We start from the raw sequence: 25,664 nt of genomic DNA on the forward strand, positions 1-25,664 counted from the left end.
GCTCCCCGCTGCATTGTGGAGAATCGATATACACTTATGGTGAAAACATTTGATATCACATTCGATAAAACCTGAATCACCCAACTTCATGCATTTAATTGTTGCTATCAGTTCATCTCTTGTGTGGCTCTATGGAAAAAACCTTTTTCCTTCAAGAACTTTTTAAATGGCAGCCGAAATACACATATAATAAACAAATTGTGTGGGCAAAGCTTAGAAGATTTTGATCGTGGCTGTAGAGTGTGTGCTAAACAGTGGCTTGCCAAATCAAGACGGAAAAATAGATTAATGGCTGCTTATAGGCGAAGGGCAAAAAAACACAGAATAACTGTTAAATAAAACAAAAGTGATTGCTTTATTGTGTACAACAATGCTTGTTATTGCGAGTTAACACTATATCTACAATTTATTATTAATTCTGATCCTTTGGACATAAATACTCCTTATATTTATCGGATTTTGATTTTTACTCATCAATTAAAAATTTCATGAGTGAAATACGCCTCGGCTGAAAAAATTATCTGGAGCTCTGCGCCTACTGCACTACAATTGACACCAGAAATGGGGTGATCAAAATAGGTCGACTAGAGCACTTCTTGCTCAGATGAAGTTTAAGTATTTGTGCAAGAGTTATAGTTCTTGTGCACTGCACATCCCTCATTGACATATATGCACCTACTAAATTTCCAGTTCAAACCTTTTTTTAGTTTTCAAGATAAACTCCTGACATTTTTTAAAAAAAAAATCACAAAGGGAAGACACTCTCAAATATTATGGTAAGAGTTGTGGTTCCTGCACTGAAACCTCTTTTGATTTCAAGATTTGCACCACAAAATCTTCAATAAAAAATACATAAAGGTCACAAAGTTAAAGATTTCCCCTGTTGAAAAGGGACATACATCTTTTGTTATTATTATGTAGTATGACAAAAGTTGCACATTAAACAAAAAAAGTTTAAAATTAGTTGAACAATATTTTTGAAGCCCTGGACAGTTTTGTAGGAGTTGAAGTAAACTTTCTACAAATGAAATGAACATGAAATACTGATACAACATGTGCACTATCCTTGACATTATCAAAATGTAGATAAATTCTTACTGAAGTGAATGATGTTTTCTAAACATAAATTTCACTCCACTGATGATGTACATTGAACAAATATGCAGACTCGGGGAGGACACTTTCAACTTTTATGTTGTTGTTTTTTAAAGCATATCTGTTCTTTGCAAGAATCCAATTAAGGCGGAAAATGTCGTCTCTGATTATCCATTTTTAACCGCACAGGCTAATCTGGGATGACACTTTACGCAGAAGCATTTAGCCCAATCTCCCCAGAAGGAGGCTCAAATGTTTGTGGTTAAAGGGCCGGCACTGTAAGCTACCTTGAGTTTCTCTTTCTTTGAGAGCTTTGAAAGATCTTTCACAATCCTCTCCTCCTTGCCACCGGCTGATCTGGGTTCTACAGGAGCTTGAAAAATGTCCAGACCGAAGTCCTGGTCATCCAGCTGCTCGGCCATCTGTCGCTGCAGTCGCAGGGCTTCCTTCTCCTCCAACTCTGCTTCCTCCTCATCATCAGCATCAGCAGCAACACCAGGAGCACCTAACAATATCATCATCAGCATCAGCAGCAACACCAGGAGCACCTAACAATATCATCATCAGCATCAGCAGCAACACCAGGAGCACCTGACCATTTTATATGCAGCACACTTTTAGAAAAGAGATAAAATGAAACTCCAGAAACATATTCAGGACAGACATTGTTATTACAGCAACATTGCCTACACAGTCAATTAAAAGGATTGTGGGTTGAAATTGGTTGAAAGACATGCAAAATCATCACTTGGAACAAAATTAACAATAAAGCACACAATTGTAAAATTTGTTTTGAATTGTTTTGCTCTATAAATTATTATTAGTCATGTGACCCTTGGGGCATGGCCTGCTTTGATGATGACTTTCAAAACTTTGAAGAAGAACAAAATACAATGTTACACAATGAAAACTTAGACCCTGACCCTTGCTGTTTCAGAAGAAAATAAGAATGGCAACGTTTTAAGTTTTAAAATCTACGTTAGATATAGCAGCAAACAGGAACAATTTAAACAACGTAAGAAGAGGTTCACCAAAGATAATTCCTGTAAAGGTTTATGAACATCTTCCCAGCAATTAGGAAGGAGGTGATTGTTGATTGACAGGTTGAGGCATGATGGTGATACCAAAAGCTCAATTATGCAGATGTTGTACTTATAATGTAGTGGTGTGAGTCCCACAATGGGAAAACCAGACTTAAAGCGGGTATTTACGATTTGTTATATGTGTTTAATTGTAATACATTGATAGAATATGTTACAATTACACAAAATAGGCAAGAAAAATTATACATTAAAGCCGAATTTCATAAAATGCAGCAAAGACAAATTAGCGGCCCGAGCCGATTGTGACGTACATATTTTCCTACAATATCCGAAGCATTCGTCTTTGTATTAGGATTGGAGTTAGTGTTCGTGTGTCGTTTGGATAGATATCGTTGCAGGAATTCAAATAAACCGTTAAACTAAGTTAAGATTCACATCGTACATGTATGATATACATGCTGGCGAATTCGGCTGTACAGCCGTTTTCAATTTTAGAATTAAATATCTGGCTTGTTTCGCATTTTTCGACACATGTTCTTCTTAACTTTTATTTTAATTTATATTGAAATATGTATATAATACGTTTTGTACACATTTTATATAAATTCATAAATATTTGACAAAATCGTATATACCCGCTTTAATGCATGTGCCTAAAGTGAAAGTAAATTGTTTGTGGGTAATTCACTTGCATTTATCTGCATTTAAATTACTTATTTGTTAACTGGCATACAAAATAATTGGTTTGACATTAATTAGTTAAGCCTATTAAAACATAGATTTTTTAATAAACCTATTCAATAACATTTTTCAAACATACGAAAATCTGAGAACAAGTCCCTTTTAAGACTAAACATGACAACAACACATGAGGCTACTTACCGATGTCGTTGTCTCCATAGTACTTGCTGCGCTTGGCACCCCAGGACTTCCTGTCAGGCAAACCTGCACACAGTGAGAACATACTGGGTATTCAGTGAGTACATACTGGGTAGTTGCTTGATGACTGATTTATAAGCAGTCATGGTAGTTTTAAGAAAGATATTCTAAGGAATGCAACAAGTATAATTTCATTCCTTGCACACATTGAGAACAACTTGAGAACTAGGACAAAGTTATTATAATAACCTTTAAATTTTGATCAACATTTTATAAACTTTTATAAAACTTTATCAAAAATGCAATTTTGCCATTTCCTGATATAGAATTTTTTCACACACATTTTTTTTAAATTCGCGATTTTCCAAGTTGCCTCAGGAATGGGTCTTTTAACAGACCCGTAGATACTCAAGGAAAAGTCATAGGACAAAAGACTGACACATCATGTGACTGACACCTTGCCAAACAGACCATGACCTCACCTTCCTCCTCGTCTGTCTCCTCCTCTACATCGCTGCCCAGCTCGTCCTTCCGCTGCAGACTCTTGACTCGCCGCAGCTGAGCCTTCAAGTCCCGTATCTCATCATCGTCACTCGCCTCTGACTCCAGGTCAAGTACCTCCTCCTGTGTATATAACATGTCTATATAGTCTCGCTCTTGGAAAACTCAACATGAAATGGTCAATATTTTTTAGATTCCCCTAAACTTACCCAGGAAAGTGTTCACTGACCACCATTCATTATATGACTTAAATACTGTTGAAAAAAGAATGACAAATGCATGTAAGTCTTGATTTGGGAAAACTGAGAATAATGCATGTGTGAAAAGTGTTGTCCGACATAAGCCTGTGCAGTCAACAAAGGTTAATCAGGGATGACACTTTCTGCTTTAATTGTATTTTTTTGTGTAAATTTAAGCCACTTTCTGGTAAAGCTGAGATAAATGCATGTGTGCTAAGTGTTGTCCCAGATTAGCTTGTGCATTTGCACAGCAATGTTTTTTTGTGCCATGCAGTCATGAAAAAAAGTTTGTGCTTGGGACACAATTAATCTGGTCACCATAAGCCTCCTTTGTCAAATTCATGTGTATAAAAACGTCTTATTTTGCTTAGACCTCTTATAATGGTTCACTATGTATTTAATCAAAGTATACAAACACTTTCCTGGCAAAAGTAAGCATAGGCCTAGTTCTGCCCTGATAAGCCAAGCACAGACATTTGAGCCTTGTCCTGGAAAATATGAGCTTAATGCAAGTTCCTTGTGTTGGCCAAGATTAGCTTGTGAAGTCTGCACAGGTTAATCAGGGACAACACTTTCCCTTTTTATGACATTTTGTGGGAACAGTGGTCTAGTGGTAAGATGCTGGTCTAGGGATCGGAAGGTCCCTGGTTCAAATCCCGCCCAGGGCACTGGATTTTTCTGAGCAAAAAATTAATCCCCCGCCTGCTCCTCTCCACCCAGGTGTATAAATGGTAACCTGTGAGGGAAGTAAGTCAATGTGCCGTGGCTGCCTTGTGCGCCATATGTAAATGGACGACTTAAATCCCAGTGATCGGTGGGTTAATATTGAAGTCGTCTGAAGATGCATACGTTATCGAAGCAGACTATAAACCCCACCTTTTTAACATTGAACCTTTTTTTGCTTAAAGGAAGTCTCTAAAAACTAACAATCTCACTCCTATATGCCCCCCTAAACTTCGTTTGGTGGGGGTATAAAAATTCAGCTGATGCCGAAAGTGTCATCCCTGATTAGCCTGTGCAAACATGTTAATCTGGGAGATACTTTTTGTCCATGCATTAAGCCACATTTTCCCAGAGCGTGTCTCTTGTATGCATCACACTGACCTCATCAGAGACTGCTGCATGGTAGGTGTCGTCATCCTTATAGCCTTTATCCAGCAGCACCTGAAAGCAGTCAACATATAGCCTTTATCCAGCAGCACTTGAAAGCAGTCAACACATGTCATCCTTAAAGCCTTTATCCAACAGCACCTGAAAGCAGTCAACATATAGCCTTTATCCAGCAGCACCTGAAAGCAGTAAACTTATCGCTTTTATCCAGCAGCACCTGAAAGCAGTCAACTTATAGCCTTTATACAGCAGCACCTGAAAGCAGTCAACTTATAGCCTTTATCCAGCAGTACCTGAAAGCAGTCAACTTATAGCTTTTATCCAGCAGCACCTGAAAGCAGTCAACTTATAGCTTTTATCCAGCAGTACCTGAAAGCAGTCAACTTATAGCTTTTATCCAGCAGCACCTGAAAGCAGTCAACTTATAGCCTTTATCCAGCAGGACCTGAAAGCAGTCAACTTATAGCTTTTATCCAGCAGTACCTGAAAGCAGTCAACTTAAGCTTTTATCCAGCAGCACCTGAAAGCAGTCAACATATAGCCTTTATCCAGCAGCACCTGAAAGCAGTCAACATATAGCCTTTATCCAGCAGCACCTGAAAGCAGTCAACTTATTGCCTTTATCCAGCAGCACCTGAAAGCAGTCAACTTATAGCCTTTATCCAGCAGCACCTGAAAGCAGTCAACATATAGCCTTTATCCAGCAGCACCTGAAAGCAGTCAACTTATAGCCTTTATCCAGAAGCACCTGAAAGCAGTCAACATATAGCCTTTATCCAGCAGTTCCTGAAAGCAATCAACTTATAGCTTTTATCCCGCAGCACCTGAAAGCAGTCAACTTATAGCCATTATCCAGCAGCACCTGAAAGCAGTCAACACATGCGAGTTTCTTCCTATGAAAACTGTTCTAAATGCCTGTGCATAAAGTGTAGTCCCAGATCAGCCTATGCAGTCTTCTAAGGCTTATCAAAGAAGGACACTTTCCACTTTTATTGAATGTTTAGTTTAGACGGAAAGTGTCATCTCTGATAAGCCTAAGCTGACTGCACAGGTTGAGTCAAAACATGTATCTGATGGGTGAAGGGTTATCAACCATTGATTTTTCGGCCCAACTTTACAGCCTCTTACTGGCTGGTTCCTAATGGCAAAAAGTAACTTTTTCAAAAAAATATTTCCATAATGTCCTCAAAAAGATGACAATCTTATCCTTTTAATTCAGAAATAATTTTATTGAGTTTATTTAAAAGCGATATATAGTTCCGTAGTACTTTAAAATATCAATTGTAAAAGGCAGTTTAACATGTGTTTATAAAAAATGAAAACACTCATATTTATAATCATATTAAAACGGTTCATTTTTCTTATTTTCATGGTTAATCACACCATTTTTTCCAATCCAAAAGGCAAAGCAGTAAAACCTAAAGCAAAATAATCACTGGAGTGGTTACAGGTTATAAGCTCAGCTTCCACTAATTATTCCATACACGCGTAAAGTGTCGTCCCTGATTAGCCTATGCAGACAGCAGACACTAATCCTGGACAACACTACACATATTCAAGGCCTTTTCAAGGCGATCCAGGAAAATATGCAATTTTTAAATAATAAACAAGTATATAATAAACAAGAACTGTGTTGGTAAAATACAATGCCCCCGACTGCGCTTTGAAGCCATATATTTGCGTTTTGACCTTGAAGGATGACCTTGACCTTTCACCACTCAAAATGTGCAGGTCCATGAGATATACATGCATGCCAAATATCAAGTTGCTATCTTCAATATTGCAAAAGTTATGAGCAAGGTTAAAGTTTTGGGACAGACACACACATACAGTGACAGACAGACACACACATACAATGACAGACAGACAGGCCAAAAACAAAATACCCCAAATCAGTCGCTCCGGGGGCATAAAAATTATTTCCTTGTTACAATTTTGCTTTGGGAATAAGAGCGTTAAATGGACCATAGATATGAAAGCTGAACCAGGTGCCCACCTTTTCTCTACTGGCATGGAACTCATCAACATCATCGTACATGTATTCCCGAGCCTCTGGGTCCGGCTCATCCATGTTACCATAGAGACGTTCATCATCAGAGGCGTACTCAGGGACAGTCTCAACAGACGTCTTCTTTTGGCCTTTCTTCTTATTAGGTCTAGGAAAGAAACAAAAGAAATATATATTTTCGTATATGAGCCTCATATAATTATAGTGGAAAGTGTTGTTCCTGATAAGGCTGTGTGGGCTGCGCAGGCTAAGCTGTGACCACACTTATCGCACATGCATTTATATAAATATAATGCCCGTTTTCGGAGAGACAATCAGTATCAGACACATTACTCCTGTGCAGTGTCACAAGATGACCTCTTTGGGCCTTTCTTCTTATCAAGTATAGGAAATAAACAAAAAGAAATACATATTTTGTGTATATGAGCCTCAAATAATAAAAGTAGAAAGAATCATCCCCTAGTATTAGCCTGTGCGGACTGCTGTCCAAAAAATCCCTATTGGAAGCTTCCCCACCCTAACACAAATTATTATTATTTTTGTAAATAAAATGCAACAATATGTAAATTTTCCTATGCAGCTTTATGCCTAATCCATATAAACGTACTTCAAGAGCCTTTGATATTTTTGCTATGGTGGCTGTGGGAGTACATATGCGCCCCTTCTTAAACACAATCACAGTTATGAGCACAGATTTTGTGCACATCACTAAACAGATGTCGTTCGTTACCAATTAAGGAAAGCGATTAATAAACTTCAAAACACATTAAATTTACCTGAATGGCAGCCTACGGACGTTATCCTAAAAAACATGCATGCAACCTAAAAAACACGACAATGTTTCATCAAACTATTCATGCTGACATTTTCATTTTGAAATTTCGAACAGTGTAAATATTGACATCTGTTTGCAGGGCCCTCAATCTGTCAAATCCACGGCCAAAATTCGGCCGCATTCCCCCCTGAAAAGTATACTTTTTTCCCCTTTTTGGGGCAAAAATACCCCATAAAAAAAAAAAAAAAAAAAAATTTTTTTGTTTTTTATATAGATAATGTCTCATGATTATTATATCTCAATTCTATTTTAATTTAATCTTGTCAAACATACTAAATTATGAAATAAACAATGAATATAGTGCAAACATGTACAAATATAATAATTAGATAGTAAGTAAAAAATCCCCCCAAAACGGAAAAACGCCACGAAAATTCCCCCTGCTATGGGTAGCGACCCGCTTCCCCTAAAATGGATTGAGGGCCCTGGTTTGACATCGTTATCGACTAGGGTCACATTAAATATCAGGATTTGCAAAAGAGTGGTGTACTGCGACCTAACCGTTAGCGACACTTTTAGTGGGCAACATTATGACAGTTTCCCGTTAAGTTGGAAAGAGCGTACGAAAAAATAACAATGCAAAAAAAAAAAAAAATTCTTGCTTGAATGGTACCATTTGCATGACTTTGTGCTTTAGACAGTTAAACGTTGATTATTTTTGCAGTGTCAGTGTTCCTTAGCATTTCCAGTGCTGATCAAATTTTGCACCTTTGGACAAAAGATAGCGCACTGTAACTCACAGCACCCCTTTGGGTTAAAAAGGTGAGAGTTGAATTATTGCAATTACTCTATGTCTTGAACCTAATTCAATATAATATTCACAACTCGACAGCACTTACTGACTTAGTTATCAATTTTTAAGTATTGGCAACAAGATAAATACACTAACTTCTCAATCTGAAGACTTCACAATGAGAATTTTCCCAATTTCAGTTTTTTTCACAATAATTTTTCTTACTTGGGCTGGTACCGGTACCATGCCCTATTGAATCGCTGCTTTCAACACAAATATCAGTCACAGTGGCACGAAATTGCATTGGCCATGGGACCGAAATGTCCATAATTTATGAAGTTATTTGCCTCCACAAATCATTATAAATATGTTGGTGTGTCAATGATCAATATATGTTATTGCGCATCTAGATCAATAAGCGATCATACAATGAGGCTTACCTTTTTGGCATTTTTCAATTTAATCAATCTCAATTGTTGACAGAAGTTGAAAAACGTGTTTTTGATTTGCAATTTTCATGACACAATAAGTTATCAATACAAAATTGTCGTGATTTCGGGCAAAGAGAGTTCGGACGCCAAAATGGGCTCTCAAAGACCATTGCAAGAAATAGAAGAGCAGATATTATTCCCAAAACGAAACTTGTTCTATTTCAAACATATGGTAAATGTCCACGCCATTCCTGAGCAGACGATCGATCGTCTTTCACGAATGAGAGCATATTCAGCTATGGCGTTCGGATCAAAAATCGGTATGGTGAAACTGAAGGTCACATACTAGCCAATTCATTAGAACAATTTCAAAGTTATTTAACAGTTCTCCAGCTATACCTTAATCGACGGGTGCAACACCCTATCGCCCCTTGGTCTCGATTTGACCCGTAGCCTTTTTTTATTTGACTATATTGTACAGCAAATTGTATTCGTAGTTTCAATAAATTGATCTTAATTTCCACAGTTGTATTAAAGAAGAAAAAAATGTTCTTCTCCCGATACAGCACTTCTTCTAAATAGAGATTTTGTGTCTGCGCCTTTTGGTTAAGGTATGAAGATTATATACAGATGCTCAGTTGGGTGTGAGTCCATATGAACGGACTCCTAGAGCTAATCTATTAATAATTTTTGCTGTGATGGCTCTTGGTGTCTTTATTATCATAAACACCATCACAGTTTTCCACAACTGATCAGTGTGCATCCCTAAACAGATGTGACAAATTAAGGAAAGCAATGAATAAACTTCATAAGCACAACCTACGGATGTTTGCCTTTGCATGCACCCTAAAAAAACACAACAATGTTTCAACACTATTCTTTTGACATTTTTATCTTGAAAATAAAAACGGTGTACAATGTTCGTCATCGTTATCAACTAAGGCTACAGCACAAACCATAATGTGCATGCAAAAGATTGGTGTTCTGTGACATAACAGATAGCGACGCTAAGTCTGCAACAATTGCGACAGTTTTTTATTATGGTGGATAGAGAGTACTGCAGAAAAACAAAGTAAATAAAAAGCAATTATTGTGTGATTTAATGGTACCATTTGCATGAGTTTGTGGGTTAGACAGGTAAACATTGATACGTTTTTGCAGTTTCAGTGTCCCTTAGCCCTTAAATTGGAATCAAATTTTGCACCTTTGGAAAATAGAGGGCGCATTCCAACTCTCAGCGACCCTGTGTGTTATAAAGCTGATAGTTGAACTATTTCAACTAAGTTGGTTGTTAATTTATAATTATTTACATTGTAAATGTCTACATGTGGATAAGAAGACATTTACAGCCACATTAGTAAGGGTTTTGAAAACCAGGGGTCAGCCAAGAGAGCGACTTGGGCGAAATTTTCGCCGAACGTCGGCTTATATCGCCTTTATTTAAGAGAAAAGTGAAATTCATTTCACCCTGTTTTTCAAGTAAATCCATAAACAAACAATACCTGTATTAAAAGCAACATCACATTTAAATTCCAGCAAACACAATTTATTTCCTCACACCCGATAAAAATAAGGACAAATGCAGTCAAATCTCGGATAGTTTTCACACATTGCATCCTCTATGGAGCTAATGTATTAATGCTGTATCTGACAGTACTGCATGCTGCTGGTAACGCAGTATTGATCAATGCCTTTTGGCCATAATTGCCACCTGCTGAGGTGTTACAAGTTTACAGTTTTAACTCCTAGAAATTGGCCCCAACATCAAAGACCTTTGATGTCTACATTCTACCGACAGCATTGACAGCTTGCAGTTTTTAGGGATTGGTTTAATTGACGTCATTTGGAAACACTGTTGTGATTGTCAAAGACTTGTGTTTGTTAATGGTTTTATTGTTGTTTCTACTTGAATTTGAGCATAGGGTAATGATAATGTTTTATTTAGAAGACAACATTAATATTAAATATTAAATGAATTAATACCACAATATATCTCCCCCCTGCAAAAAATAATAAAAAATTATTAATTGTGGGGTAGATGTATGTAAATATAATTTATATCAAGCACTTTCATGCACACTTGAATACTGTAAAGGGTTGTTTATTGTGTTGTTTTCTTTATACTTGATTGTTGATTTAATAAAAAATAAAGAGAATTTAATCAGCAGGATTCATAATGCACATCTTGTACTCAGCAATTTAAAAGGGTAAAAAATAATGCAACTTATTACAAGATATACAAGATAAAACAAAAAAAACATGACTTCTCCTTATTTCTCCTGACTTCTCCCTAAATGCCAGTCAAGAGAGAAGTCACTTCTCCCTTAAACTTTACCCTAGGCCGACCCCTGAAAACTTCTACTGCGGCTGTCTTTGTTCATTGGGTGGTAGCGAATTCCATTGGATAACTTTTTTTGGGTAAAATCAACCTCTGGGCAGAGATTTGACTAGAACCAGCATAGCACGATCAAATCCCTGCCGTTATAACCAACCATATGATGGTTGGCCACATGGTACAATAATTTTCCTGTTTTTTTGTTTTTTTTCATGTAGGTAAATTTTAATTTATTTTTTTATGAACCTAAACTTGAACACTATTTTTAAAATATAAAAGAAAAAAATACTACTTTTCATAATATAATTTGCAAACAAAAAGATAAAATCTTTCAAGATCTGAAAGGATTTTTCTTGTGATGGCAAAGATTATAGCTCGATTGGTCGTTGTTGGCTCAGGTACTACTTACATGTACACCGGGTACATTTAAGTATACTTACATGTACCCTGGGTACGGTAAATATACTAAAACGTACCCGGCCAATATGAGACTGTACCCGAGTTTAATTCCCGCGAAAAATCCAATGTTGTAAAACGAGCTACCTATAACTGCCATTACGAAACAAACTTCCATTAAAAAAAAAACTTCATCAACATGCTTTTTATCCCCACGCTTTTTGAAAAAAAGGTGGGGATATTGTGGTTATCTCCGCCGTCCGTCCGTCCGTCTGTCCGTCCGTCCGTCCGTCCTGGCCACTATCTCCTCCTACACTAAAAGCACTAGAACCTTGAAACTTACACACATGGTAGCTATGAGCATATGTGCGACCCTGCACTATTTGGAATTTTGATCTGACCCCTGGGTCAAAAGTTATAGCAGTTGGGGTGGGGCCGCGTCAGAAATTATCACTCATTTTTTTAGGTTATTTTACATTTACTTCTTTATTTCTACACCGATTCACTTCAAATTGATACTGGACCTCTCTTATGACAATACGGTCAATCTCAACCATGCATGGCCCCATTCCCAACCCTGGGGCGCCCCGCCCACATAGGCCACACCCACCAAAAATTTCCATTTACTATAATTTTTTCATTTCTACACGGATTCACTTCAAATTGATACTGAACTTTTGTTATGACATTAGGGTCAATCTCAACTATGCATGGCCCCAATCCCAACCCTAGGGCGCCCGCCCACATAGGCCACACCCAGCAAAAAATTCCATTTACTATAATTTTTTCATTTCTACATGGATTCACTTCAAATTGATACTGAACTTCTCTTATGACATTAGGGTCAATCTCAACTATGCATGGCCCCATAACCAACCCTGGGGCCCCGCCCACATAGACCACACCCACCAAAAATTGCCTTTACTATAATTTCTTCATTTCTACACCGATTCACTTCAAATTGATATTGAACTTCTCTTATGACAATACAGTCAATCTCAACTATGCATGGCCCCATTACCAACCCTGGGGCGCCCCGCCCACATAGACCACACCCACCCAAAATTGCCTTTTACTATAATTTCTTCATTTCTACACCGATTCACTTCAAATTGATACTGAACCTCTCTTATGACAATACGGTCAATCTCAGCTATGCATGGCCCCATTACCAACCCTGGGGCACACCTAGGCCAAACATTCGGCGTGGGGATAGGCGTCGGCCTCTGCCGCGCCATTTCTAGTTGAATATGAGTTTCGATCATATAGAGGCAATTAAATAGAAATTGACATAAATATAAACATTAATTTTAAAGCCGACAACAACTGATTTAGCGTTAAAATTCCCGGGTACGTTTTAGTGTATTTACCATACCCGGAGTACATGTTAGTATACTAAAGTGTACCCGGGGTACATGTGAGTAGTACCCGAGCCGACAATGACCAATCGAGCAAGATTATATGTAAGATCAAGGAACAACAACTCTGCATGGAGGTTGGGGTAAAATTAAAATTTATAATAGTCTTATGAGGTTTGTAAGTTTCTTGCTGAGTCTGGAACGGTGGTGGGCAGGAACAAGAAGATTATCAGGAGGAGGCAAGGACATGGTGGATAATTTAAGTAGCATGATGAGATGGAATTTGTTCTGTGTGTTTCAACTGTGGGCCAATCAAGAGTGTCTATCACATAAGTTTCTGAGCTTGTGTTGTCATATCATTCTGTTTGTTATGAATCTGGTTGCACGTCTTTGTAGTGTTTCCAGTTGATTTATTTTAGGTTACTTTGGAGTGTAATACATGTACCAAGATATTTGGCTGGATTTACTTTTGCAAGGATGTGATCATGTTGTTTGTATGAGAAGATGATTTCTTTTCTGAGTAATACGAGGATATGTTTTAAAGAAGAAACATGTAGTAAGAAATAAATACCATGTCTTGTATTAAAACTGTTAATAATGTAAAATGCCACCACATGCAATAAATTGCTCTTTTGACAAAATAATACTGTGCCCTCTTCAATTCAAGGCTGGAGAACTGTTGACATTTATTTGATTTAATAAATCATTTTTAGCTCAACTATTATATATGAAATATATATAGTGAGGCTATCCTACTCACCCCGGCGTCTGCGTCTGCGCTAGTGTGCAAATGTTTAATTTTCGTACTACCCCAATTATTTTCATTGTCCCTTGACATATTGCTTTCATATTTTGCATACTTGTTTACCAACATGACCCCAACCTATAAACAAGAGCAGACAACTCTATCAAGCATTTTTTTATAATTATGGCCCCTTTTCCACTTAGAATATGCAGCAAATGTTAAAGTTTTCGTACTACCCCCATTTATTTTCATTGTCCCTTGGCGTATTGATTTCATATTTTGCATACTTGTTTACCAACATCACCCCCCCAACCTATTAACAAGAGCAGACAACTCTATCAAGCATTTTGTCATAATTATCGCCCCTTTTATACGTAGAATATGAATATTATTGATAAATCTATGTTAAAGTTTGCGTACTGCCCCAAATAGTTCCTATATCCTTTGACATATTGCTTTTATATGTTGCATACTTGTTTACCAAGATGACCCCAACCTATAAACAAGAGCAGACCACTGTATCAAGCATTTTGACATAATTATGGCCCCTTTTTCACTTGGATAATTGAACATTTTCCTTAAATTGCCATAACTTCTTATTCCACCCAAACAATACCCCACGCCCCTACCAAGAATCCCCCCCAACCTCCCCCCCCCAAAAAAAATTAATAATATATGTATTTTAAACATCATCTAATAAATTACCACACCCCACATTATACCCCCCTCTCACCCCCCCACCCTACCCCCCCCCATTTTTTTTAAGCATCATCTAATAAATTACCACACCCCACATTATACCCCCCTCAAACCCCTCCCCCCTACCTCCCCCCCCCCGCAAAAAAATTTTTTTTTTCCTTTTTTTATTTTTGAAAGATCGTCTTATAAATTATTGAATATGAACAATTTCCCCTTGATGGCTAACGTTATACTGTCAAGCACTCGAATAGTCAAGCGAGCTGTCCTCTGACAGCTCTTGTTTTATTTTTTATTTATTTTGTGTATCCTTGAAAGCTGAAAGGCTTTGCATCCCTTGCCGCCAGAGCTGATTAATTCTATATTTTATGCTTCGCAGGATCATAAGAGATGACAGCATGAAAAAGCAAAACTAACTTTGCTTATTTATTTCAGTTATGTTATCAAGAAGACCTGCTTCTGCTCCTAATTGCATGATTTTCATGTATTAACCTACCATATATCACAGATCACAAATTGATTTTCTCTTCTATAACATAAACATAAAATGGGTCGATTTGGTCGGCTGTATGGGGAGGAGGAGGCCGAATATTTCCCAAAATTAAATTAGTAAAAACCAAGATTTGGTCAGGGAAAAGTCAGTGAAAAGTTAGGAAATTTTATTTAATCAGGTTGGTGGCAACCCTGAAAACAATTTCATTTCTTTTGTATTCAAACATTTTGACCTTAAACCTCAATATCGTTTAAAACAAGCACAGTATTGTTATGGTGTCAATCAATTACAAAACTGATCGCTCTTTTTATTACTGACCGAAACCCATTACTCTAACCTTTCAGACATAAATCAGTGTTTTTTCATTCAAAATCGGAGCCGTTTTCCCATGGAAATATGTATATACCGGTATATTTTATCCCAATTGGGGCCAAACAATTCCCAATGGAAGGTTTTAAAAAAAAATCTGCCATCCAACTCTATAACTTTAACCTTAGTAAATATAATATTGAAAACATTAATTTAAATTCTCAATTTTTAAGCGTTTGTTTGAAAAACAACAACAACACTAATGTCCCAATTTGAGTTAAAATGCCGCAATTTTCCCAATCTAAAGATTATAATGGAACTTCATAAACAAGGTATTATATCACCATAAATTGAGCATGTGCAATTCACTTTTTTCATCCTCGGAGATGCGCTCAGTATCGAGTTGTTTGCTATGAATAAGGCTGAAAAGTCTTGGTAGAGCGTTAGTCATAATTGAGATAACTCTTGAGTTTTTTATGCCCCCAGCAAAGGGTGGCATATAGCATTTGAACTGCCAGTCAGTCCGTCCCCCCGTTGGTCCGTCTGAAAACTTTAACATTGCCCATAACTTTTGCAATATTGAAGATAGCAACTTGATACTTGGCATGCATGTGTATCTCATGGAGCTGCACATTTTGAGTGGTGAAAGGTCAAGGTCATCCTTCAAGGTCAAGGTGAAAAAAAATCAGAGGCGCAGTAGGGGGCATTGTGTTTCTGACAAACACATCTTTTGTTTAGTGTTAACAAGCAGGAATAACTTTTTGGTCAGACTGCCCTGCCTATAAGTGACGAAAATTGCTTGAAACTCAAAACCTCCTATGACTAAAATAATTTTTTTTTTTTTTAATTCACATAATTGTGCTCATTTTGATTATGAACAGAAAGTTCTAGTTTATGAGATTTTTCATCATCCAAATTTGTTAATATAGGGCGAGTGAATGTCAGGCTCTGGCAGTGTTTTTTTGTTCAAATTTGGTGCCCTTATAAGGACCCTCTCCCAATGAAAAAAGGTATATATGTTTCCCCAATGGAACCTTAAAATTACCAATTGAAAGTTAAAACAAAAATTGTTGCAAAAAATATAACATGAATTTCCCAATTTTTGTAAAAACTATGCTATTTTTCTCAATCCAAAGTGACCGAGCCCCATTCCCAAATTGGTGGAAAAAACTCACTATCTGTTGTTATTTTGTTTTCAGGGTTCGTCTATGGCGTGTACAGAGAGTTTGTCTATGGCAAAGAAACAGTGAAGGAAGTTGTTCAGAAGAGGAAGATTGCCACGTTTGCTAAACCTGTTGGGTGGATTATAGCTGGAGGTGAGTTGGTGTATATATGGGTACATTAAACCTGTTGGGTGGATTATAGCTGGAGGTGAGTTGGTGTATATATGGGTACATTAAACCTGTTGGGTGGATTATAGCTGGAGGTGAGTTGATGTATATATGGGTACATTAAACCTGTTGGGTGGATTATAGCTGGAGGTGAGTTGATGTATATATGGGTACATTAAACCTGTTGGGTGGATTATAGCTGGAGGTGAGTTGATGTATATATGGGTACATTAAACCTGTTGGGTGGATTATAGCTGGAGGTGAGTTGGTGTATATATGGGTACATTAATTATACCATTACCAAAGCTAAATTGTAAAAAAATCCATATTTCAAACAAAAACAGAAGTATTTTAAGATAAATATATACTTTTATGCCCCTGGATCAAAAGATTTTGTTTTTGACCTGTCTGTCATTCATTGTGTGTGTCCCAAAATTTTAACCTTGGTTAAAGTTTTTCAATAACTTTTGCATTATTGAAGATAGCAACTTGATATTTGGCATACATGTGTATCTCATGGAGCTGCACATTTTGAGTGGTGAAAGGTCAAGGTCATCCTTCAAGGTCAAAGGTCAAATATATTGCTTCAAAGCAGCGCAATAGGGGCATTGTGTTTCTGAAAAACACATCTCTTGTTATTATTTACATCTAACAAAATATATAACTATTTTAGTTTGATTTTGTTCTTATTTGATTTTGTTCTTAAAATTTGATTTATAATAAGAGTAATATTGAATTGTTTTTTCCCAAATCAATTTACTTATGGCACACATAAAATCCAAATCCATAATTAGCGTTTTTTTCCAAAATGAGTAGGGAAAGGTCTATGGCATGTGGACAACAGCCGGAGTTAAATCGAACCCCTGTAATGTGGACTTTAGTCGAAAGTCAAATTTTGCAGTCTGAGTCAGTAGTTGCACAGCATTAAAGTGTGAATCATTTAAAAATAAATGTCTGAACTAGTTTTAATGAAAAGTAACTTTACCGTAGCTATAACTGTTTTGACAAAACAAATAAGTCAGAAATTCTTTAATTGTTTTATTATGCCCCCCTTCGAAGAAGAGGGGGTATATTGCTTTGCACATGTCGGTCGGTCGGTAGGTCTGTCGGTCGGTCCGTCCACCAGGTGGTTTCCGGATGATATCTCAAGAACGCTTGGGGCTAGGATCATGAAACTTCATAGGTACATTGATCATGACTTGCAGATGACCCCTATTGATTTTGAGGTCACTAGGTCAAAGGTCAAGGTCACGGTGACCTGAAATAGTAAAATGGTTTCCGGATGATAACTTAAGAATGCATACGCCTAGGATCCTGAAACTTCATGGGTAGATTGATCATGACTCGCAGATGACCCCTATTGATTTTGAGGTCACTAGGTCTAAGGTCAAGGTAACGGTGACCGGAAATAGTAAAATGGTTTCCGGATGATAACTTAAGAATGCATACGCCTAGGATCCTGAAACTTCATGGGTAGATTGATCATGACTCGCAGATGACCCCTATTGATTTTGAGGTCACTAGGTCTAAGGTCAAGGTCACGGTGACCTGAAATAGTAAAATGGTTTCCGGAAGATAACTCAAGAACGCATACGCCTAGGATCATGAAACTTCATGGGTAGATTGATAATGACTCGCAGATGACCCCTATTGATTTTGAGGTCACTAGGTCAAAGGTCAAGGTCACGGTGACCCGAAATAGTAAAATGGTTTTCGAATGATAACTCAAGAACGCATACACCTAGGATCATGAAATTTCATAGGTAGATTGATCATGACTCGCAGATGACCCCTATTGATTTTGAGGTCACAAGGTCAAAGGTCAAGGTCACGGTGACCCAAAATAGTAAAATAATTTTTGGATTGATAACTCAAGAACACTTTTGCCTAGGATCATGACACTTAATAGGTACATTGATCGTGACTCGCAGTTGACCCCTATTGATTTTTAGGTCACTAGGTCAAAGGTCAAGGTCACAGTGACAAAAATAGTATTCACACAATGGCTGCCACTACAACGGACAGCCCATATGGGGGGCATGCATGTTTTACAAACAGCCCTTGTTTTACTTTTATAATGCAAACCGAACAAAAGAATTTAATATCCCTGATTTTTTTGTCAATGAAACATGAAAAGAGATATAATGGAAGAAATATACTGTTCTTGCTACATTAGTTCTATATGAATGATCCTTTAAATGATCAGAACTAGCTTCTGGAGGTGCTACATTCCAAAATGTCAGGCCTTGCATTTTATGTTAAAATGTCTATAAAGCATAAGCAGAGGGGGTAATCAAATGACAAACAAGATTTCATTGTCCATGCTTAAAATGCCACTCACTTTCCAGCCATATTGGCAAGAAAGTAGTTAGCGTTTATATCATAATAATATTTGCTCTATATCTTGACTTCACTCCCTGCGACATTGTTTAGCTGGTCACAAAATAACAGCTCCCGCTAAGAAAATTTGCAGCAAGATTAAGAGCTAATATTAATATAAAATAAATGCTAATCACTTTATTGCTGATTTGGCTGAAAAGTGAGCAGTATTAAAACAATTATTAAAGGTAATAAAGGGTATAAAACGGCGAAAAATACCTGTCTTGGCATGGAAGTTGCCATCTTGTTTGTCACGTGTTTACACCCTTGGATAAATAGAATGCTACTGACATTTTTTAAAGCAAGTTTCATGGATTATAAACAATCTCTATTGAAAGGCTAAAGTTTCACCAAAAATCATTTGGAATGTAATATAACAAAGAATCTAATAACTTTGTTGGTATTTAAATATACTTGCAAAGTATTTAAGCCATTATGTGGAAAAACAAGGCTTATGGAATGTGCTTAACCCTTTGCCACTTAGGTACATATTTTGACACATTTGTAGTCCCTCAGAATGTAACATTTAATTAAAGAACTTTCTTACTAGATTCAAGTTTTAAAGGCTTCATTTCCAACCCTAAGAAACTGATGAGCAGCAAACAGCATAAAACTTGAACAGACTGTTAGTTGTGCGCAGGCTATTCTGGTTTTATGCTGTTTGCCATTTTCACTTTCCTTCTGAGTAGAAAAGGGTTAACTCTTTCAGTGCGGGAACCGATTTTTAAAGGCCTTTGCAAACAGTTTGGATCCAGATGAGACGCCACAGAACGTGGCGTCTCATCTGGATCCAAACCGTTTGCTATTCTGATAGTATTCTTTGAAAAAAAATCAAAGAAAATGCTAATTTTAGAAATTCAGCAGACGACATTTTAGCAGACGACAAATTTCCCAGCATGCACAGGGTTTAAATGTCCCAGATAAACCTGTGTGGACAAATCAGGAACAAAACTTTCTGTGTTTATGAAATAATTTGTTTATAAAAAGTCTCTATTAACAAAAATCTATTTTAAATGGAAAGTGTCATCTCTCATTAGCCTGTGTAGACTGCAAAGTTTTCCCAAAATGCAGCATTATTAAACCTCCTGTTGAAAAGATCAAACAAGACCACTTGAGTAATAGGTCTAGATTGTCACTTGATTTATAGGTCTGGACAACCACTTGAATTGTAGGTCTGGACTGACATTTTAATCATATAGGTCTGGACTACCACTTGAATCATAGGTCTAGATTATTACTTGAATCATAGGTCTAGACTACCACTTGAATTATAAGTCTGGACTACCACTTGAATTATAGGTCTGGACTAACACTTGACTTATAGGTCTCGCCTACCACTTCAATCATAGGTCTTGACTGCCACTTGAATTATAGGTCTGGACTACCACTTGTATCAAAGGTCTTGACTACCACTTGAATTATAGGTCTAGACCACCACTTGAATCATCGGTCTGGACTACCACTTGAATTATAGGTCTGGACTACCACTTGAATTATAGGTCTTGACTACCACTTGAATTATAGGTCTAGACTACCACTTAAATTATAGGTCGGGACTACCACTTGAATTATAGGTCTGGACCACCACTTGAATTATAGGTCTGGACTACCACTTGGATTATAGGTCTAGACTACCACTTGAATTATAGGTCTGGACTACGACTTGAATTAAAGGTCTAGACTACCACTTAAATTATAGGTCTGGACTACCACTTGAATTATAGGTCTGGACTACCACTTGCATTATAGGTCTGGACTACCACTTGGATTATAGGTCTAGACTACCACTTGAATTATAGGTCTGGACTACCACTTGAATTATAGGTCTGGACTACCACTTGATAATAACAGTACTGTTAAGGATCAACTAACTTTTTTGTGCGGAAATGTGGAAGTTTTTGGCACTTGTTTGGCCGGGTTAGTGAACAAGTGAACATTTTTGGAACTAGTATGACTGGGTCATTGGACAAATTAATTTGTTTGTCACTAGTCTGACTGGACAAGTGGACAATTGAAAAAATAAGCACCAGTATGGACTGTATATGAATGCTTACATGGAGCTCTGTATTTCAGCGGCCCTCGGTGGTTGGTATTACCTGTGTACAGAGAACATCGCGCGGTTCCGAGGCAAGCAGGACTATCTCAACAACTTCTTTGCTGGTTACGGCATGGCAGCTCCTTTTGCAGTACTTCGTGAGTGTCAACAGTTCTGTGTTTTTTGTTAAAATGGAGTCTAGCTCTGTGAAAAGGGGGTCGAATGCATGTGCTTAAAGTATCGTCTCAGATTACCCTTTGCGGAGAGATAGATTACCACTCAGATACCCACTTTAATGCTTTTGTTTTCCCTTTGAACATTTAATTAAAGACTTTTCTTACTACATGTAGATCAGAGAGGGTAATCATGTGATAGTCAAGAAAGGTTATAAAACATCGAAAAATACCTGTCTCGACATGGACTTCGCCATCTTAACAATCACATGATTATCCTCTCTGTAAAATCAAGTTTTAAAAACTTCATTTCCAACACTTAGATACTGATGAGCAGCAAACTTGCTCAAACCTGAATAGACTGCGAGTTACTCACAGGCTGTTCTGGTTTTATGCTTGTTGCAAACTAATTGCTGATGCTTACAACATTCAATAAACGTGTGTTATCTCACAAACATATGCATACATATCCTAATAGAAAGTCTAAAAAAGTGTGTTTTTTGTAAATTAAAAGAGAGATTAAGTTAACTGCCCTACGCAGCTCTATGGGTTGAACCTTTGTCAATATAATATTGAAAACATAGGCTCTCAATTTCAAAACTATTAGCAAAAAGTGAAAAACACAAATATCCTTATTGTAGTTTCAAACCATTTTGTACAGTTCGCACATGCTTTAATATCAGGGAGGACACTTTTCGCTTAAAATTGATTTTTTTTAATAAAAAGAGACTTTCTTTAAGTAAAAAATTCAATTAAAGTAAAAAGTGTCGTACCAGATTAGCCTATGCAGACTGGCGCATTAAGCCTAGTTTTCCCTTCCTGTCTTTATTCCAGGTCGCAGTCCTCAGATGCTCGTAGTTGCGGGCACACTTTGGGGCGTCTTCTTTGCTTTGGCCCGAAGTAGCATTGACATAGACGGGTTAAAATACTTCAACCGCAAGGGCTATGTCACTCCCCCACAGTACCCGGAGGCCTTCGTCTTGTTTGAAGGTATGATGGCAGAAGATGAGGACAAGGAACGGAAGAGGATGCTGGCTATCGAAGAGTGGAGGCGAAATAATGCTGGCCAGGCCGCATGATCTGGGATAATAGCTGCACTCACAGTTGTCATATTAGGATACTGATGTTTGAGGCTTGTTTTGCTCTCGGGTAACATTTAAAGTTAAAAATAAGTGGAGAAAGGAACAACATGTATTTAGAAGAGTTGAGGTTTGATTGTTGGAAGTCAATGATGAAAATAAAGGATCTTTTATCCATTTTGTAGATAAAATACATATAATAAATGTTTCTGGTGTTTCAGAATGGTGTTTGCTTGCTGATTTTCTTTGTTTCCCATGACAACTTGTTATTGATATGACCCTTGCTCTGGGAAAAATGGGGCTTAATGTTTGTGCATGAAATGTCTTCCAAGATTAGCCTGTGCATGCTGCGCAGGCTATTCAGGGATGACGCTTCCTTTCTTAGCTTGATTTCCCTAAGAAGAGACTTCCTTTCAATGAAATATACCATTAATCTGACAATTTCCATCACTTATAAGCCTGTGTGGACTGACCAGGCTAATCTGGGACGACGCTTTATGAACAAGCATTTAGCCCCATTTTACTAGAGGGAGGCATATATCTCATATAGAACTAATAAAGTATCCCCTAAATCTTGTTTTAAGGGGAATAACTCTGTCACTATACAAAACACGAGTTATGAGGTAAAGGGGAATAATTCTGTAACCATACAAAACACTAGTGATGAGGTAAAGGGGAATAACTCTGACAATATACAAAACACAAGTTATGAGGTAAGGGGGAATAACTCTGTCACTATACAAAACACGAGTTATGAGGTAAAGGGGAATAACTCTGTCACTATACAAAACGCAAGTTATGAGATAAAGGGGAATTACTCTGTAACCATACAAGACACGAGTTATGAGGTAAAGGGGAATAACTCTGTCACTAAACAAAACAAGTTATGAGGTAAAGGGGAATAACTCTGTCACTATACAAAACACGGGTTATGAGATGCATTGCATCATGCCCAGACTTCTTGAAATTCTTAAGTCTGGCTTAAGAATAACTTGCTTAGGCTTGAGTCAAATCATTCATGGATTCTATTTGAAGTTAAATTTTTAATGCCACGACAATGTTTTTATGCCCCCGGATCGAAAGATTGTTTTTGGCCTGTCTGTCTGTCATTCATTCATTCATTGTGTGTGTCCCAAAACTTTCGCCTTGGTAAAAGTTTTGCAATAACTTTTACATTATTGAAGATAGCAACTTGATATTTGGCATGCACATGTATCTCATGGAGCTGCACATTTTGAGTGGTGAAAGGTAAAGGTCATCCTTCAAGGTCAAAGGTCAAATATATGGCTTCAAAGTGGCGAACTAGGGGCATTGAGTTTCTGACAAACACATCTCTTGTTTATTATGCCCCCCTTCACAGAAGAGGGGGTATATTGTTTTGCACATATCAGTCTGTCAGTATGTCCGTCCGTATGTCCGTCCGTCCACCAGATGGTTTCCGGATGATAACTCAAGAACGCTTAGGCCTAGGATCATGAAACTTCATAGGTACATTGATCATGACTCGCAGATGACCCCTATTGATTTTGAGGTCACTAGGTCAAAGGTCAAGGTCGTGATGACCGGAAATAGTAAAATGGTTTCCGGATGATAACTCAAGAACGCTTATGCCTAGGATCATGAAACTTCATAGGTACATTGATCATGACTCGCAGATGACCCCTATCGATTTTCAGGTCACTAGGTCAAAGGTCAAGGTCATGGTGACCAGAAATAGTAAAAATGGTTTCCGGTTGATAACTCAAGAACACTTATGCCTAGGATCAGGAAACTTCATAGGTAAATTGATCATGACTCACAGATGACCCTTATTGATTTTCAGGACACTAGGTCAAAGGTCAAGGTCACGGTGACCGAGATAGTAAAATGGTTTCTGGATGATAACTCAAGATCGCTTATGCCTAGGATCATACAACTTCATAGGTACATTGATCATGACTCGCAGATGACCCCTATTGACATTCAGGTCACTAGGTCAAAGGTCAAGGTCACGGTGACTTGACGCAGTAAAATGGTTTCCGGATGATAAGACAGACGTCAAACAGACTCAAGACAGACTTCAAACAGACTCAAGACAGACTTCAAACAGACTATAGACAGACTTCATACAGACTAAAGACAGACTTCAAACAGACTAAAGACAGACATCAAACAGACTCAAGACATACTTCAAACAGACTAAAGACAGACATCAAACAGACTCAAGACAGACTTCAAACAGACTAAAGACAGACATCAAACAGACTCATGACAGACTTCAAACATTCTATAGACAGACTTCAAACAGACTCAAGACAGACTTCATACAAATTTAAGACAGACTAAAGACAGACATCAAACAGACTAAAGACAGACATCAAACAGACTCAAGACAGACTTCAAACAGACTAAAGACAGACATCAAACAGACTCAAGACAGACTTCAAACATTCTCAAGACAGACTTCAAACAGACTCAAAACAGACTTCATACAGATTTAAAACAGACTAAAGACAGACTTCAAACAGACTCAAGACAGACTTCAAACAGACTCAAGAGAGACTTCATACAGAATTAAGACGGACTTCAAACAGACTCGAGACAGACTTCAAACAGACTCAAGACAGACTTCAAACAGACTCAAGACAGACTTCAAACAGACTCAAGAGAGACTTCATACAGAATTAAGACGGACTTCAAACAGACTCGAGACAGACTTCAAACAGACTCAAGACAGACTTCAAACTGACTCAAGACAGACTTCAAACAGATTTAAGACAGACTTCAAACAGACTCAAGACAGACTTCATACAGACTTCAAACAGGCTTCATAAGACTTCAAACAGATTTTAGACGGACTTCAAACTGACTTAAGACAGACTTCAAACAGATTTAAGGCAGTCTTCAAACTGACTTAAAGTGATATGATGGGCATCTATCAGTTTATATGTGTCTATCGCAACCGTTGTTTAGTTTTGGTGTTTTCACTTCATATACACTTATATTTGTTAATGCAGCATCAACATATATATCTAAAACAATATCCCGGAAAGAGAAAAATAATGCATTTGAATATCAACCGTACTTTCGTTTGACAACTGATCATGCATGTACGATGTGAACCTAATTTTAGTTTTAGTGAAGATTCGTTCATACGACACAACGAAACAATTTTGTTTTACGGATCATTTCGGCTTAGAGAACTGGTGAGTCATGTAAAATATCGAATATAAAATATATTTTTATAAACAACTGGTAGCAAGATGAGTTTCAGATAATTGGTTAGTAACCACATTTTAACTAACTCGTTTGACCTGTTAATTCTTTTCAGCTCAATTCAACAGTGAACAATGCCCATAATATCACTTTAAGACAGACTTCGAATAGATTCGATACATATTAAAACAGACTTAAGACCGAATCAAAGCAAATATAAGACAGACCTTAGACGGATAAGCTTTTTCTAAAAGTCTGGGCGTGAT

At 37.4% G+C, this 25,664-nt stretch overlaps 2 protein-coding genes across 2 annotated transcripts in view; one reads left to right on the forward strand and one right to left on the reverse strand.

Moving 5' to 3' along the window:
- LOC127850662 (something about silencing protein 10-like) overlaps window positions 1–9,027 on the reverse strand; it is a 28,886-nt gene extending 19,859 nt beyond the window's left edge. The window contains exons 1-6 of the mRNA XM_052383833.1: window positions 8,884–9,027; window positions 6,864–7,023; window positions 4,862–4,921; window positions 3,500–3,641; window positions 3,021–3,083; window positions 1,383–1,600 (exon numbers count right to left, since the gene is read on the reverse strand). Of these exons, the coding sequence (XP_052239793.1) occupies window positions 1,383–1,600; window positions 3,021–3,083; window positions 3,500–3,641; window positions 4,862–4,921; window positions 6,864–7,023; window positions 8,884–8,894 (654 nt within the window). The 5' untranslated portion in view covers window positions 8,895–9,027. The remainder of the gene's footprint in view (window positions 1–1,382; window positions 1,601–3,020; window positions 3,084–3,499; window positions 3,642–4,861; window positions 4,922–6,863; window positions 7,024–8,883) is intronic.
- On the forward strand, window positions 9,026–22,426 carry LOC127850663 (uncharacterized). Its single transcript, XM_052383834.1, has 4 exons — window positions 9,026–9,194; window positions 16,406–16,522; window positions 20,990–21,109; window positions 21,959–22,426. The coding sequence occupies exons 1-4, from the start codon at window positions 9,026–9,028 to the stop codon at window positions 22,201–22,203; spliced, it is 651 nt and encodes a 216-aa protein (XP_052239794.1). The 3' UTR covers window positions 22,204–22,426.
- The last annotated feature ends 3,238 nt before the right edge of the window (window positions 22,427–25,664 follow it).

The sequence above is a fragment of the Dreissena polymorpha genome, chromosome 11 (genome assembly GCF_020536995.1).
Source record: "Dreissena polymorpha isolate Duluth1 chromosome 11, UMN_Dpol_1.0, whole genome shotgun sequence".
Lineage (NCBI taxonomy): Eukaryota > Metazoa > Mollusca > Bivalvia > Myida > Dreissenidae > Dreissena > Dreissena polymorpha.